This window comes from Odocoileus virginianus, unplaced genomic scaffold (assembly GCF_023699985.2).
Source record: "Odocoileus virginianus isolate 20LAN1187 ecotype Illinois unplaced genomic scaffold, Ovbor_1.2 Unplaced_Contig_2, whole genome shotgun sequence".
NCBI lineage: Eukaryota > Metazoa > Chordata > Mammalia > Artiodactyla > Cervidae > Odocoileus > Odocoileus virginianus.
In genome coordinates this window covers 2073940-2088737 of record NW_027224319.1, presented here as the reverse complement: position 1 = coordinate 2088737, position 14798 = coordinate 2073940, and the positions used below count along the sequence as shown (strand labels likewise).

At 50.3% G+C, this 14798-nt stretch overlaps 1 protein-coding gene across 3 annotated transcripts in view; it reads left to right on the top strand.

Annotated features, from left to right (window-relative positions):
• Positions 1-14798, top strand: part of SLC6A11 (solute carrier family 6 member 11) — a 127052-nt gene that overhangs the window by 79667 nt on the left and 32587 nt on the right. For 2 of the 3 annotated variants that reach the window (XM_070463337.1, XM_070463336.1), the window contains exon 7: positions 1174-1308. The exons of the other annotated variant lie outside the window; for it this stretch is intronic. In XM_070463337.1, the coding sequence (XP_070319438.1) occupies positions 1174-1308 (135 nt within the window). The remainder of the gene's footprint in view (positions 1-1173; positions 1309-14798) is intronic. 3 annotated transcript variants of the gene reach the window in all.

Here is a 14798-nt window from a genome sequence, read left to right as displayed (position 1 = left end):
CTGTGCAAAAGTTTTTAAGTTTGATTAGGTTCTCATTGTTTATTTTTGCTTTTATTTCCTTTACTTTAGGAGACAGCTCCAAATATATATATATATATATATATATATATATATATATATATATTGCTATGATTTATGTCAAAGTGTTCTAAGTTTTCCTGTAGGAATTTTATGATTTCCAGTCTCACATTTGGATCCTTAATCCATTTTGAGTCTATTTTTGTGTATAATGTTAGAGAATATACTAATTTCATTCTTTTACATTTAGCTGTCCAGTTTTCCCATTGCCAGTTATTGGAAAGTCTGCGTATTCTCCTTTGGGTTTTCTTTGCCAGGACCTGAGATTTGAACTCTATCATTGGGAAGGAATTTAAACCCCAGCCACTTGGATACCTATCTACTTGGATATCCCTATGGGTTACTGAGTCTATTCCTTCCCCTCATCTTTCAGCTTTGAACTCTCTCGTTTCTGGCATCTGGAGGAATTTTCTGTCTTCCTTTTCAGCCAGGTTATGAATTTTCAGTGTCTATTATATTCATAATGACTTGTTTCCTGTATCCCTCATAAAAAACAAATTTGACCCTTGGCATTTGCTACTCTTCATCTGCTGGTCTTGAACATGACATGCTGAAAGTTCAAGCAGGAAATTAAAATTAAAGAAAGTCGCCTTGAGTCATTCATGCTTAATTCAACAGTTCAGTTTTATTCATAAAGTCATACATTTGTGAGGATGATTTCATATTTCATACTATCCATGATTATGTTTTCTGACAGTAAATTCGTTTGTAGCACATGGAGTAAAATCATATTCACCAAGGTGTTTGGCAGAAATGCCCCATGGGGCCCATTTCTTTGCTGTCTTAACAAGTTTGAGAGTCAGTGTCTAGATTCACCTTCTTCTTTGGTGGACAAGTCTGGGTTTGAGTCCCAGAGCAAGGAGATGACTTACCCACACCACAGCTGGGAGAGAACTGGATGAGAAAATAGAACCTCCAGTTGAAACATCTATTACCTTCCACCTTCCACCCTTTGAACTTGTTTCCTCAACTATGAAATCAAGAGGTTAGAGCAGACATGGAATGAGGTCCTCACTCACTAGCTTCGTGACCTTGAGCAGGTCACTGAACCTCTCTGGGCTTCTGTCCTTACAAGCTTGACCCTCTCCACCTCAGCTGACTGGTGAGAGCATCGAGGGGACTGACCTGGACGATGGCGCCCGGAGGAACACAGGACTGCCGAGCAGTGTACGCTATTCTTGTCTTGAAGATGCTGGGTCTGCCTCCCCAGATGCCTCCTTGGTGAGGAAGGTGCGTGCTTTGCAAAGGTGACATAGTCTGATGATTTCTGACCCAGCACAGATGGGGGCCGGGAGAGCAAGGCTTTCTTCTGTCTGTGAGCAGCACAGTGATGGGGCTTTGATGCATCCAAGTTTGCTGGGGATTGTGACTTTTGATGCTGAAAACTCACTGGTGTGTGAACCTCATGTTCCGCCTCCCTTCTTTCTCATGTAAGCAAGCGCTGAAAAGACCCACAGGGCAAGCGCCGAGTCCCGCAGGACATTTACAAAGAGGGCGGACGCTGCTCCCGCTCCTTGCTTAGTGCTTAGAGATGTCTCACATGGTTCAGCTCCTTCCTCTGTGGCTCTCCCTCCCTCTCCTGCCCACCGGAGGCAGTGTTGCCTAAAGGGAAACTCCCAGGCTCAGGATCAAGGACCCAGTTCCATCAGTGACCCGGAAGGGTTATTGTCCTTCCTGGTACTGAGTTTCCTCAGTCGTGAAATGAGGGCATTGAGTAAAATCACTGATTTTCAAACCTTTTCCTGTGCAGTGACCCTTGACTTTTCTTTCTTCCCTTATGACCCATTCTCCTGATTTATTTCATGCTGACAGAAAGTTCCTATTAGTGGTTGTTTGTGTGTGATTAATAAAAGGTGTCAGAGCCCAGGAATTACTCTTTAAAATATCCTCTGTGAAAGTGAGACTGAAATGGGAGATGATTTATCTGTGGGCATGTGAATTTGTGTTTATGTTATAAATCACCCGTGTGTCTTCAAGGTTAGAGATGATAGCACATTAAGAGTTCTCAAGGCCAGCACAGGAACTCTGTTCAATGTTATGTGGCAGCCTGGACGGGAGGGGAGTTTGGGGGAGAATGGATACATGTATATGTATGGCTGAGTCCCTTTGCTGTCCACCTGAAACTGTCACAACACTGTTAATCTGCTATACTCCAATACAAAATAAAATGTTTAAAAATAAATCCATCATTTGAAAAAAAAGAATTTTCAAGGCCTTGTGAATAAGTGGGGAGAGAGGGTTGGATGAATGTCATTCTAAGCAAGAGTAGTTAGCATCCTTGGAGAGATAATCTAAAATACACCACCCAAGACTACCCTTGCCGACCACGGGCCACATCTGATCCAACCATACCTCCCCCATGGGGGCTGCCATGCTGCCCAGCACAGAGTAGGTGCTCACTAAACACCTGCTGTAGAAGGCCATCATCTTCTTAGCACTGCGCTGCTGCCTGGGACTGGGGCTGCTTTGATCATTGTTTATACCTCAAAATAGGTGGCAGCATAGAGAAGGGAGGCAATAAGTAAAGATCCTAAGAAAGATAGATGAGGACAGCAAATTACAGACACGGGCTTCTGAGTGAAGGTCTCAGAGACAGTGTCAAATGTATCTGGGAAATCGTGCACAGAGTGATGGTGGGGAATTTGCCCTTTTGCCTTCTTAGTTACCAATCCTGCTCCTCTCTTGAACCTTGGAAACCTGTTCTGCCTCAGTCAGAAAAGAATCATGGCTAACAGTGAGGTTTGAGCCCTGCTCAGATAAATCCAACCACCTCATCCTCTGTCACCCTCTTTTCCTCCTGCCCTCAGTCTTTCCCAGAATCAGGGTCTTCTTCAATGAGTTGGCTGTTCGCATTAGGTGGCCAAAGTATTGGAGCTTCAGCTTCACTGTTCCAGCGGACATGAACTTGGGCAGACTCCAGGAGATGGTGAGGGACAGGGAAGCCTGGTGTGCTGCAGCCCATGGGGTCACAAAGAGTCAGACATGACTTGGCGACTGAACAACAACAGATAAATCCATGAATCACAGTGGATGTGTTTTGAATCTTTGAGCTGAGGTCAAGGAGACCTGTGACTCCCAGGAAGCTCCTAGGTTTTCTGATCAGGGACTGAACACTGGCTTTGGCTCTTGACCATCACCGGGCAGAGCAGGGGTTCCCTTAGTCACCCGCAGTGTCGTGCTCATGAGGTGTTGGCCGCAGAGCACACGTCTTCTCGCAGACGCGGTCCTCCTGGCGGTTATGGACCCATCTCCCCGGTGAACCTGCCAGTCCCCACTGTTGGGCTGAGAGCATCCCATCTGGCGTCCTGTTGGTTCTACCTGCGCAGGGAACACCCCCACCTTACCCACCACCTAGATTCTGCCTCGACATTTTGCCATGTTGGCTCCATCCAGTATCTTCCCAAGACTTCTGTCCATCCATCCATTTTATTTCTTTGTATACATTTCAAAGTAAGGGTTTCCCTGGTGGCTCAGACGGTAAAGAATCTGCCTGCACTGTGGGAGACCTGGGTTCGGTCCCTGGGTCAGGAAGATGCCCTAGAGAACGGAATGAGTACCCACCCCAGTATCCTTGCCTGGAGAATCCTACAGACAGAAGAGCCTGATGGGCTACAGCCCAAGTGGCCGCAAAGAGTCGGACGTGACTGAGGGACTTAACACTTTCACTTTCTTTCATTTCAAAATAAGTCGCAGACATCGGCACACTTCCCCCCCAAACGCTTCAACATTCGTATCTCGATTTATTTTTAGCCTGGTCGTCCTGGGTGTTCTTGCTCAAGCAGATGCCCGGGATGTCACTGGGAGAGGTCTGAGGAGCAGGGACAGTCCTGTGTCTCGGGGCTCTGCCCAGAGCTGAGGCCACTGTCCTGCAGCATCAGTGGGGAGGGGGTGTTGTGGCCACCTGTCTCGTCCCCCGTGAGTCCACACATGACGTCACCCATCCCTCCCGTTTTCCTGTCCTCCGTGACCTTGACCTTGTGTGGTCAGGAAGACAGCCTCAGTGCTTGTGGGTGAGGGGGTGGCTGGCCATACACTGCCGGTCGTCTGCTCACCCAGTCTTCAGACCTGCTTCTGCGTTCTTCCTGGGTGCCCTGGGCTTGCTGCTCTGTTAGTCAGCTTCCCCAGGACCTGGAGTTGTTTAAAGCTGTCACCTCTCCCTTCAGATGAGCCGAGGAGAGGCGGTGTGGAGCAGATGGCCGTGTGACCACAAAGATTGGCCAGGATGCAGGGTGGGGGTGGGGGCTGAAAGGAAAATGTGTGCATGGGCAAGGCAGGTCCCCGGATGTCAAGGACTGCATCCACGGGGACGTGGGCCTGGGAGGGGCAGAGGCCGGGTAGCAGGCAGGTCGCCCTGGCTGCTCCCTCGTGGCTGAGATGGTAAGAGTCTTCAGGGGCCTTGAAGGGAGGGGCTTTGGGGTCAACAGGTCTGAGTCGTGACCGTCCCCCTGCCTGCTGGCTGACCCAGGTCCACTGCTGTAGCCTCCCTGGGTCTTTGTTACTGTCGTTTAGTCGCCAAGCTGTGTCAGATGCTTTTGCAACCCCACGGACTGTAGCCCGCCAGGCTGCTCTGTCCATGGGATTCTCTAGGCAAGAACACTGGAGTGGGTTGCCATTTTCTTCTCCAGGGGATCTTCTGACCCAGGGATTGAACCCGAGTCTCCTGCTTGGCAGGCAGATTCTTTACCGCTGAACCACCAGGGAAGCCCTTCCTGGGCTTTAGGTAGAGATAAAAACAGCACCTGGCTCAAAGTGTGGCCAGGACCCAGTGAGATGAGCAGTCAGCTTAGCAAGTAAGCCCCCAGCACAGAAGGAATCTGCCCGGGCTCGGGGGCCTGGCTCTCTGCAGTGGAGGTGATTAAGAGAACTGATGGTCTAGCTTCTTCAGGAGATAGGGTGTCTGTATCCCCAGGCAGTGTTCACACAGGGAGGCATGAAGGCTCACACGGTGTCCTCCTCGGTGGGTTTCTTTTTTGTTCTCACTCCAGTGCTGCCTGGACGCCATGGCCCCAGGGGGAGAGAGGGGCGTCCTGAGGTCAGCAGTCCCTGGGGTGTCTGTAGGTCTGGGAGAGGAAGGAGGTGTGGCTGAGAAGGGTGCTGTTGGGGCACCGGTTGGGGCAGTTCTGAGCTTTTGCCAGAGGGCTGCGTGTCCTGCCCTGGGATAGGGGGCTCTCACACCAGGTGGGGAGGACCCGGGCCTCTGGACCAGCCCCTGACTGGGCCAGGAAGAGCTGACTTTCCTCTGCTTTCCCTCCCTGGACACACACCTGCTCAGCCCCCAAACCCTTCGAAGATGCTTCTCAAGCCTGAAGTCATGAGCCATCTGTGGCCACTCAGCCCTTTCCTCTGGATGGGTGTTTACTGTGAGCCAGAGGCCAGCACGCACTCTCCACATACCCATTCGTGTCAGAGCAGCTTGGAGTTATTCTCGTCCCCATTTTACCCACAAATAAACTGAGGCTCAAGGGGTGACCTTGAAGTCACCCAGCAGAGCTGGCATTCAGCCAGATCTGCCTGAATCTGTATGACCAGGGATGGTGTCTGGCTGACTTCCTTTTCCCATGTACACATGCTAGATTGCAAGCCAGTGAGCAGGGGATCAGCGTTCTTAATTATCTCTGTATTGGCCATGCCTGGCAGATACATGATGCTCAGAAAATGTTGTTGATGGGAACTGACCCAGTGACCATTAAGTTTCTCACAAGCAGAAAACCTCAGAGACCTTCTGCCCTAACTTCCAGTGCAGTGCAAGAATTCCCTCCCTGACTCTGCTGTATTGATTACCTCTAGCAACAGGGAGCTCACTCCATAACCCTAAACCTGTGATTGATTAGCAGTGTCTGCCCTGAACAGGCATAGGGGTGGGATTTGCATGCCATATATCTTTATCGTCTCCTTACATTCCAGTTTCCTTATTTTGAAGATTGGAAAACTGAGGCCAGGAGGAAAGAAAGAGCCTTAGGGAAAACACATAGGAACTTCCAGGATAACCTGGAGTCAGACCCTCCTATTCCTGACCCTCCTAGTCTAACATGTTCTCCACTTGGCCTGGCAGCTAGGACTCTGCATAAGCCTTGAATTCTCCATTCCTGTGTACTGGAGACTCTAAACAGCAGTGGCATTTGGTACATATTTGTTGAGTGCTCACCCTGTGCAAAAACAAGAGGCCTGGGAATACACCAGTGGAAAAACTAAACTTCCTGCTCTTCTGGTGCTTCTGTTCTAGTGTCGGGGAGACAGACCAAAAAAAAAAAAAAAAAAAACCAATGAATTTGATGATGTCATTAAGTGTATTGACTACTCTGTCGCTGGGCAGACACCTCCACCAACCGAGGCTGCTTGCTCTTTTGTTTCCCTCCCGAAGAAGTCCCTTCTCTAGACTAGAGTATACACGCCGCTGGTTGGCTCTCCCAGGGCCTGGAGCCTCCTTGTGAGCCCTTTCCCTTTCTGCCTCTCTGCCTCTGAACCAGCTTCATGGTTCTTAGCAGAGTAGTGGTTAAGGCAGGAGATGACAAGGCTTCATCTCCATCTCAGCACTTGCTCAGATGACAGGAGATGTGCCAGTTCAGAGCTCGGTTTGGCCCAAAAGACCCTGGCCTTGTGTGCCTAGTGAAGGCAGTTGGGTTCTGCAGCTCCACCATGGATGCCAGCTCAGGCTCCCCCACCTCCATGATTCTCCCAGGGAGGAGGTAGGACCACTACCCTGGGGTCATTTAGAAATACATGGAGGTGTAATTCTGGTTCCTCTCTGATGGGGCAGCTCTGATGTTTAGAGAGTGGGACCCAGTGATGCTGAACCTCCTACAGTGAACAGGACCATCCTACGTGATGAGTGTCCTGTCCAGAGTCTCTTAGAGGAACACTTTGTGGGGAGAGAAGACGTTGCCCTAAAATGTAGCCCCCAAGGCCGGTGGACAGTCCTGGGAACAGTTCAGAGCTGAGAACATGATGTCTTCAGGTCTTGCCCAAACTGCCCACTGCTGCAAACCTCCTCTGTTTAGCCCTGTAGTAAAGTGGGGCTCAGAGCTTCCCAGGTGGCTCAGTGGTAACGAATCCGCCTGCCAATGCAGGAGACGCAGGATACTCGGTTCAAAAGATCCCCTGGAGGAGGCCCTGGCATCCCACTCCAGTATTCTTGCCTGGAGAATCCCGTGGGCAGAGGAGCCCGGCGAGCTATAGTCCTTGGGGTCACAGAGAGTTAGACACGACTTAGCGACTCAACAACAATGAAATTGGGGCTCAGTTGCCTCATGCAGTGGGTTGAGGGGTAGACGTGCACAGCCCCAGGGTTCTACCACAGAAAGCACAGAAGTTGTTGCCGTCGGCCCCGTGCCAGCAACTGCTTGTCCACCCCCTCCACACTCAGTGACCAGGATGCGGCTGTCCAGCCTCTGGGCAGAGGCCCGGCCCAGTGACCCCGCTGCCTGCTCTGCACGAAGGGGCCGCCAGGGTCAGGCGACACCCCGAGGCTCCCCTCACCGCCCACGGAGCCACCCTCAACACAGTGACACTGCACTGGCAGGGCGTCTGGCTGGGCTTGAGTCAGCCAGCAGGGCTGGCTGGCCGAGGACGGGCTGGCCGCCCGAGGACGGGCTGGCCCTGGAGCCAGAGGCCACAGAACGTGTTTCAGTGGGCCTCCCAGGCCCAGAGCCTCTGCCCCTTCCCACCACTGTTCCCGTTGGACCTGCCTGGCTGCCCAGCACATTAGCATTTAAATACATCCAGAATCCTCTTCCCGCATTGAATCCATGGAGGAGGGGCCGCTCGAGTCCTCCCCAGTCCTGGACTCCCTTCCCTCCCAATGGCCGTGCTATATTCACCGGCATCTGTATATGGCATTAGCCTAGCAGAGGAGACAGGGCTCCTAGCAACCCAGAGGGGGCTGCAAAAGAGGTGGGAAGGAAGTGATTTTCATGTAATTATTCACTCCTACAAAGGTCGTTGTCAGGTACACACTGGAAACGCAGCTGTTGTATTATTCTCCTAACCTACTTTTAATCTTTTGAGACTATTTACCCATATAAACAGCCCAGAGAAAGAGCTTAATTTCAGCCTTTTTCGGCCGGGCTGTATGTTTTCACCTCAGTGGAAGCCTTTATTTACAGAAGTTGTGTTGTATGTGTGTGTATTCATGTGTCTGTGTGTGGTTGTCTGTCTGAAAACGAAATGTTAAAGAAAGAAAAGGCTGTGGGTCATCATGGGCCCAAGACGGCCACCGAGCTCTATCCTGGCGACGTGACAGCCAAACGCCGCATTTGCCATCGGGTCTGGCGGTTTGAGCACCTTCTTGGCCTGGCGCTGGGCAGGCTGGGGTGGCGGGAAAGCCCCTGGAGCCTGTTTTCATAGCACGTGTATTGGAGAAGTGTTAACCGCCAAGAAGAGGCAGAGTAAGGGAGTTGTATGATGCTTTTGAACTGTGGTATTGGAGAAGACTCTTGAGAATCCCTTGAACTGCAAGGAGATCCAACCAGTCAATCCTAAAGGAAATCAGTCCTGAATATTCATTGGAAGGACTGATGCTGAAGCTGAAACTCCAATACTTTGGCCACCTGATGCAAAGAACCGACTCATTGGAAAAGACCCTGATGCTGGGAAAGATTGAAGGCGGGAGGAGAAGGGGATGACAGAGGACAAGATGGTTGGATGGCATCACCGATGCGATGGACATGAGTTTGAGCAAGCTCCGGGAGTTGGTGATGGACAGGGAAGCCTAACGTGCTGCAGTCTGTGGAGTCAGAAAGAGTCGGACACGACTGAGCGACTGAACTGAACTGACTGACCTGGTACCCCGCCTCTCCGAGGCTAAATAGACAAGAAATGTCTCCTTCCTAGGAGTTAGTTTTTTCTCATGCATAAAAGGGGGATAATCATTGTACCCGACCGCAGCAGTGAGTCTCATGCCTGTGAAGTGTGTGGAACTGGGGGCCCCCCCTGCCTGGCATGTCTTGGTGCTTCTGGAGTTGAAGCTGATGCCTGATTCCTGGCTCCTCTCCCTGGTACTTCCCTGGCAGGTTGGGTCACCGCTGGGTTTGTCAGAGACCTCAGGGCATCAGTGTGACAAGCACCACCTCCTCCAGGGTGCAGGGAAGGACAGGCCATGCCCACCTGCTGGCACCGGCTTTGATCCCCGACAGAAGTGCTGCCCTTACGCTCGGCTGGGTGGCTGTTCGTAGCCATGAAAGCAGGTTACTGGGAGAGCTTCTGTCTGCAGCCTGCGCTGCCTTATTCATGGCAGCAAGTCACATCTGCAGCTCCCGTCTGCTTCCAGCTCCCCTGACGGAGCAGAGCCCTGGCCCCTGCTGCCCTCTGCGTCCACGCCCCACCTCACGCCATCCTTCACGCTCCCCTCTCCACTGGATGATGCGTTCCAGAGTATCTGCCCACCTTTGTAAGAGAAGGGAGGGCAGGAGGTCCTGGGACTTTGCCTGGCACATAGTGGACACCCCGTCTTGTGTACTGCCGGAAGAAAAGGGAAGAGAGGCTCTTCTCTCCAGATTTGTGAGGACTGGTGGATCCTGAGAAGGAATGAACGTCGACTAAGCAACCTGCTGTCTCTCGGAGCTCGCAGCTGGGTTTCTGAGAGCTCTCTGAGAGCCAGGCTGTGTGCTGAGTATTTGTTCCACACACATCTTACTGAGGGGCTTCCCTGATGGCTCATTGAGTAAAGAACCCGCCTAAAATGCAGGAGACATGGGATCCATCCCTGATTCGGAAGAACCCCTGGAGGAGGAAATGGCAACCCACTCCAGTATTCCTGCCTGGAGAATCCCATGGATGGAGGAGTCTGGCAGGCTGCAGTCCATGGGGTCACAAAAAATCAGACATGACTCAGCAACTAAGCAACAACGCATCTCATTGAATCGTCTGTGCTTGAGAGAAAAAGGGAGGGGCTCACCACACATGCACAATGACCCTCTCTCCGTCTCCCCAGTCGGGAGGTTTCTTCTCTCTAAGAGGTGAGAGAAAGACGTGAAGCGTTCCCCCTAAACTTCTAGGAGATTAGACACTCTGTTGATACATGTAAAGGTCAGGGTGGGAAGGTAAGAGGGGGCAGGTATGTTCCCCCCACACACAGCAGTCTCTAACCTGGCTGTGATGACGCCCTCCCTGGGGCAGCCGGCAGGTCACAGGATGCAGACAATACCTTGTACACCATAGAGTGCGGTCCTTGGGGACCAGGCGGCAGGAACTAAACACCCAGCTTGACAGTGTACCTCCTGATCTTGATAGAGGAGATCGTGTCCTCGTCCGTCCATCCTTCCTTGCTTCTCCCAGCTGGGCCCTGCTGGTCCAGTGGGAAGGGAAGGTTACACCCCAGTCTGTTGTTCTCAGCACCTGCTATGCGCCAGGGCTCATTGGAATCAGTTGCTCTGAACTGGTTGCCCCAGAGCTAGGAGGCGGGACCACCTCTCTTCCAAAGGGGCCCTGCCCCCGGGGTTCCCATGCAAATTTGTTCTCCAAACCTCTGAATGCAGACCGCCCCCAGCTACACGGCCAGAACGCCCCCCATTCACTGCCGCAGATCATGGGGACTGATCCGGTTCTCAGCCGCTGACCCAGCTTCCTTAGGGTTTGTTTGTTCAGTGGAGACTATTTCCCCTTCAGATTGTGTCAAGAGCTCGGAAGCCCTTTCTCCACCGAGCTGTCCCTTTGTCGCGTCCTGGGAGATGCTGGTCAGCGGGGCCCGGTGACCTGGTCTTCCTTTCAGGGGGGAGATGCTGCCTCCGTCCTGTTGACCTCACAGCCACAGAGCTGTGTGAGCCCCTGCTGAGGGTCCAGGCCTGCCCAGCACGCTCGAGCGCCCCGGCTTCTCTCTTCAAAATGTGGAGCCAGGACACCTTGGGTTCAAACCTGACCCTGTCCCTCATTAGCTGTTTAACCATCTGTGGGTCCATTTTCTCTTCTCTAAAAATGGAGATAACAGTACTCCCTAGTGGGATGGTTATGCAAATTATGAGATTGTCCGCTGAGAGCCTCGCATGCACAGTAGGTTTTCAACAAATGATCACTCAGGATTCCCACTTCCTAAGGCATCACCAAACTGGTCGAAGGTTCGTGAATGTCCTGTTGGCCTGTTCTATTAGCCTCACTTGGCCCCTTCTATCAGATCATCACAGTGGCCACTACAATCTGATTTGATCTGTGGGTGTTTGTGGAATTACTGGTTGAAGAAGGAGTCGGATTAGATGAAGAAGACTTGTTCAACGCCTGTAGCAGAGAGAACGCTTTGTGCTCACCAACCGGCTGTTCTTCCTCTTCCTGAGTGAAATGGAAAGAGACTTTCCCAGACTTCCTCAGCTTTAGGTTGAGATCACAGGACTTGGTTCTGGTCAGGGGTGAGTAGGCAAACGTGGTATAAGTAATTCCCTAAGTCTGGCTCTTAGAACTTCCTGAGTAAAGCTCAGGTTCCCTTTTCCTCTGCCTCAGAGGCTATGCTGACGCGGAGGTATCATCATAGATAAGAGGGCTTGCATCCCTGCTATTGGGTGGAAGAGCCCCTTCACAATCTTCACTGGGTTCTGTGTGAATGGGAAGTAAGCCTCCACTGTGCTAAGCCATTGAGATCTGGGGGCTTGTTGTTTATTTCAGCCCAGCCTAGCAGTAATTGTCTTCACAAAAAGAGTGGCTTCCGCAATGAGTTCATTCATTCCTTCCCAGGCAAGGGGTGCAGAGAGGCCAACAGTTGGAACCCTGTTGCATTTTCACAACCACAGGTGTGATTGAGAATATAGATATGTGTCAGGTATGCCCATCTGCTAAGACATCCAATGTGTGGAGTCATATGAAGACATACCATGCGTGTTCAGAAGACTTTTTCAGGAAATCTAATCCTGAAGCTTCCCAGGCTCTGCAAGATCTGAGCATGTATCTCAACAGAAAAGTTGCGTCAACACTCATTTTCCAAATGTGGAGAAGAGAAAAGGCCGGTGGAGAAGGTCTTGAATCTGGAGTCAGGGAGAGGTTAACTTAGTACTAAAATGCTGATGACTTGCAAATCTGTGTCTCTAGGGCAATACTAAGCCCTGGACTTTCTACCTGTCTCCTGAACAACTCATCTGATGCTTCGTCTAGACTATGTGTTTGTTAGTGGCTTAGTCGTGTACGACTTTTTGTGAACCCGTGGACTGTAGCCCTCCAGGCTCCTCTGTCCATGGAATTTCCCAGGCAAGAATACTGAACTGAGTCACCATTCCCTTTTCCAGGGATCTTGCTGAACCAGAGATCGAACCCAGGAATCCTACACTGCAGGCAGACTCTTTACTGTCTGAGCTACCAAGGAGATTTAAAGTCTAGTCTATCCATATACCCATTTTCCCCATGTTATACCTCCAGCCTCCCTCTAGGAAAAAACAATGTGTTCCATTTGCCGTGGCTCCACTAAAAGTCCCAGGATTGAGTTTCATTGGCTCGCTGTTCAGTTGCTCAGTCGTGTCTGACGGTTAGTGACCCTGTGGACTGCAGCACACGAGGCTTCCCTGTCTTTCACTATCCCCCGGAGTTTGTTCAAAGTCACGTCCAGTGAGTCAGTGATGCCATCCAACCATCTCATCCTCTTTTGCCCCCTTCTCCTGCCCTCAGTCTTTCTCAGCATCAGGGTCTTTTCCAATGAATCAGCTCTTGGCATAAAGTTGCCAAAGTATTGGAGCTTCACCTTGGTTAGCATCATAGACTCATCCCCGAGCCACTCACCGTGGCCAGGAGAAGTGCTTTGATTGGCCAGGCCTGGGTGGGGAAGAGATGGTTTCTCAAAGTAATATTGGAGTTCTGGTACCTGAAAGGATAAGACGGATGCTGGGTGGGTGGGCAAAGAGAGCAGACCCCTGTTTCTGAGTGCTGTGCTCAAAGAGCAAACTGCAAGAAAAATCCCCTGCAGGCGAACATCATGGTTTGAGATGTTTGGGACATGAGGATGGAAAGCTCTCTTGGGTATTTTTGAACTCACAGAGGGTTTATTTACCACGTGGGGAGGGGGGACCATTTGTCGTTGGGGCCCAGTGGTGATGAAGGTCTGGAGGCTTCTCACAGCTGGTGTGTGCGCTCAGTGAAGAGTCTGGGGAGAGGGACATTGGTTTACAGAGACTTTAATTAATTAATTAATTTAATTTAATTTAAAAAATTTTGGCCATGCTGGGCAACATTCAGGATCTTAGTTTCCTGACCAGGAATCAAACCCACAGCCCCTGCATTGGAAGCATGGAGTCTTTTTTTTTTTTTTAATTTATTTGTTTTTAATTGGAAGATAATTGCTTTACAATATTGTGTTGGTTTCTGCCATACGTCAACATGAATCAGCCACAGGTATACATACGTCCCCTCCTCTTGAACCTCCCTCCCTCCTCCCACCCCATCCCACCCTTTTAGGTTGTCACAGAGCCCCAGGCTTGAGCTCCCCGCATCTTGCAGCAAATCCTCCCTGGCTAGCTATTTTATGTTTCCATGCTGCTCTCTCCATTTGTCCCGCCCTCTCCTTCCCCCGCTGTGTCCACAAGTTCGTTCTCTATGTCTGTGTCTCCATTGCTGCCCTGCAAATAGGTTCATCAGTACCATCTTTCTAGATTCCATATATATGTGTTATAAACAATATTTGTTTTTCTCTTTCTGATTTATAATGAGGCTCTCGGTTCATCCACCTCATTAGAACTGACTCAAGTGTGTTCCTTTTCGTGGCAGAGTAATATTCCATTGTATGTACCACGTTGTATGTATGTACCACAGCTTCTTTATCCATTCATCTGTTGATGGACATCTAGGTTGCTTCCATGTCCTAGCTATTGTAAATAGGGAAGCACGGAGTCTTAACCCCTGGACCACCAGGGAAGTCCTGTGGAGGCTACAGAAACAGTGCCTGGTTGAGAGCTGAGCATCCTCATACCATGCTCCTGGGATCTGACTTTGTTCCCCAGTTCAGCAGCAAACCTGTCTTTTGCTTCTCCATAACATTTACTGGCCTTACCAAGGAGAAAAGGGATTGAGGTGGCAAGTGGGGAGACTGAGGCAGAGAAGGACTTTAAAATATACCCATTTCTCTCTCAAATCTTTTTTTAACACTTTTTCCCTACCCTGTGTTGTTTCAACATTTATGTATCCTCAAGTTTCTACCATTTGGAAAAAATCATCCCTAAATTTATTTACTCTCGTGACTATCCCATCTCCCAACTCCCCTTTCTTGAAAAACAATTTTAATAGTTCTTCTTCCCGTTTCCCCCTTACCATGTCTCAGTCCACTATGATCTGCTAGCATCCTCGCCTGCACCGCCCAACTCACTCACTCACACACACACACACACACACACACACACACACACTTCGTGAAATAGCTTTCCCTAAGTTCCTCATTTAGCTCCCAAAACACTAAACCCAAAAGCTCTGTGTTAGAGGGGGAAAAAATGTATGCACTTTTTAGGTCAAGAGACAGCATTGTGAACTTTGCTCATTATAAGTATCTGTTGAATGATTTAACAAGCAAGCACATCCAGGGTAAAGTAACATGGGCTGTGTAATCAAATCCCCAGAAAAGAGGAAATAGTGATAATTTGCCTGGAATAGGGAGTGTTCTAGAGGGGTCTTCAAATCTGTAAAGTGATGCCATATGGGAAAGGGAGATATGGCCTGGGTGGCCCCAGAGTTGGAAACTCAAAAGGTAGATTTTCTCTCATTTTACCAGAATTCTCTGAAGAGGAAAAGGGCTGTGTCAAAAGATAGTGAGCTCCCTGTCACTGGCA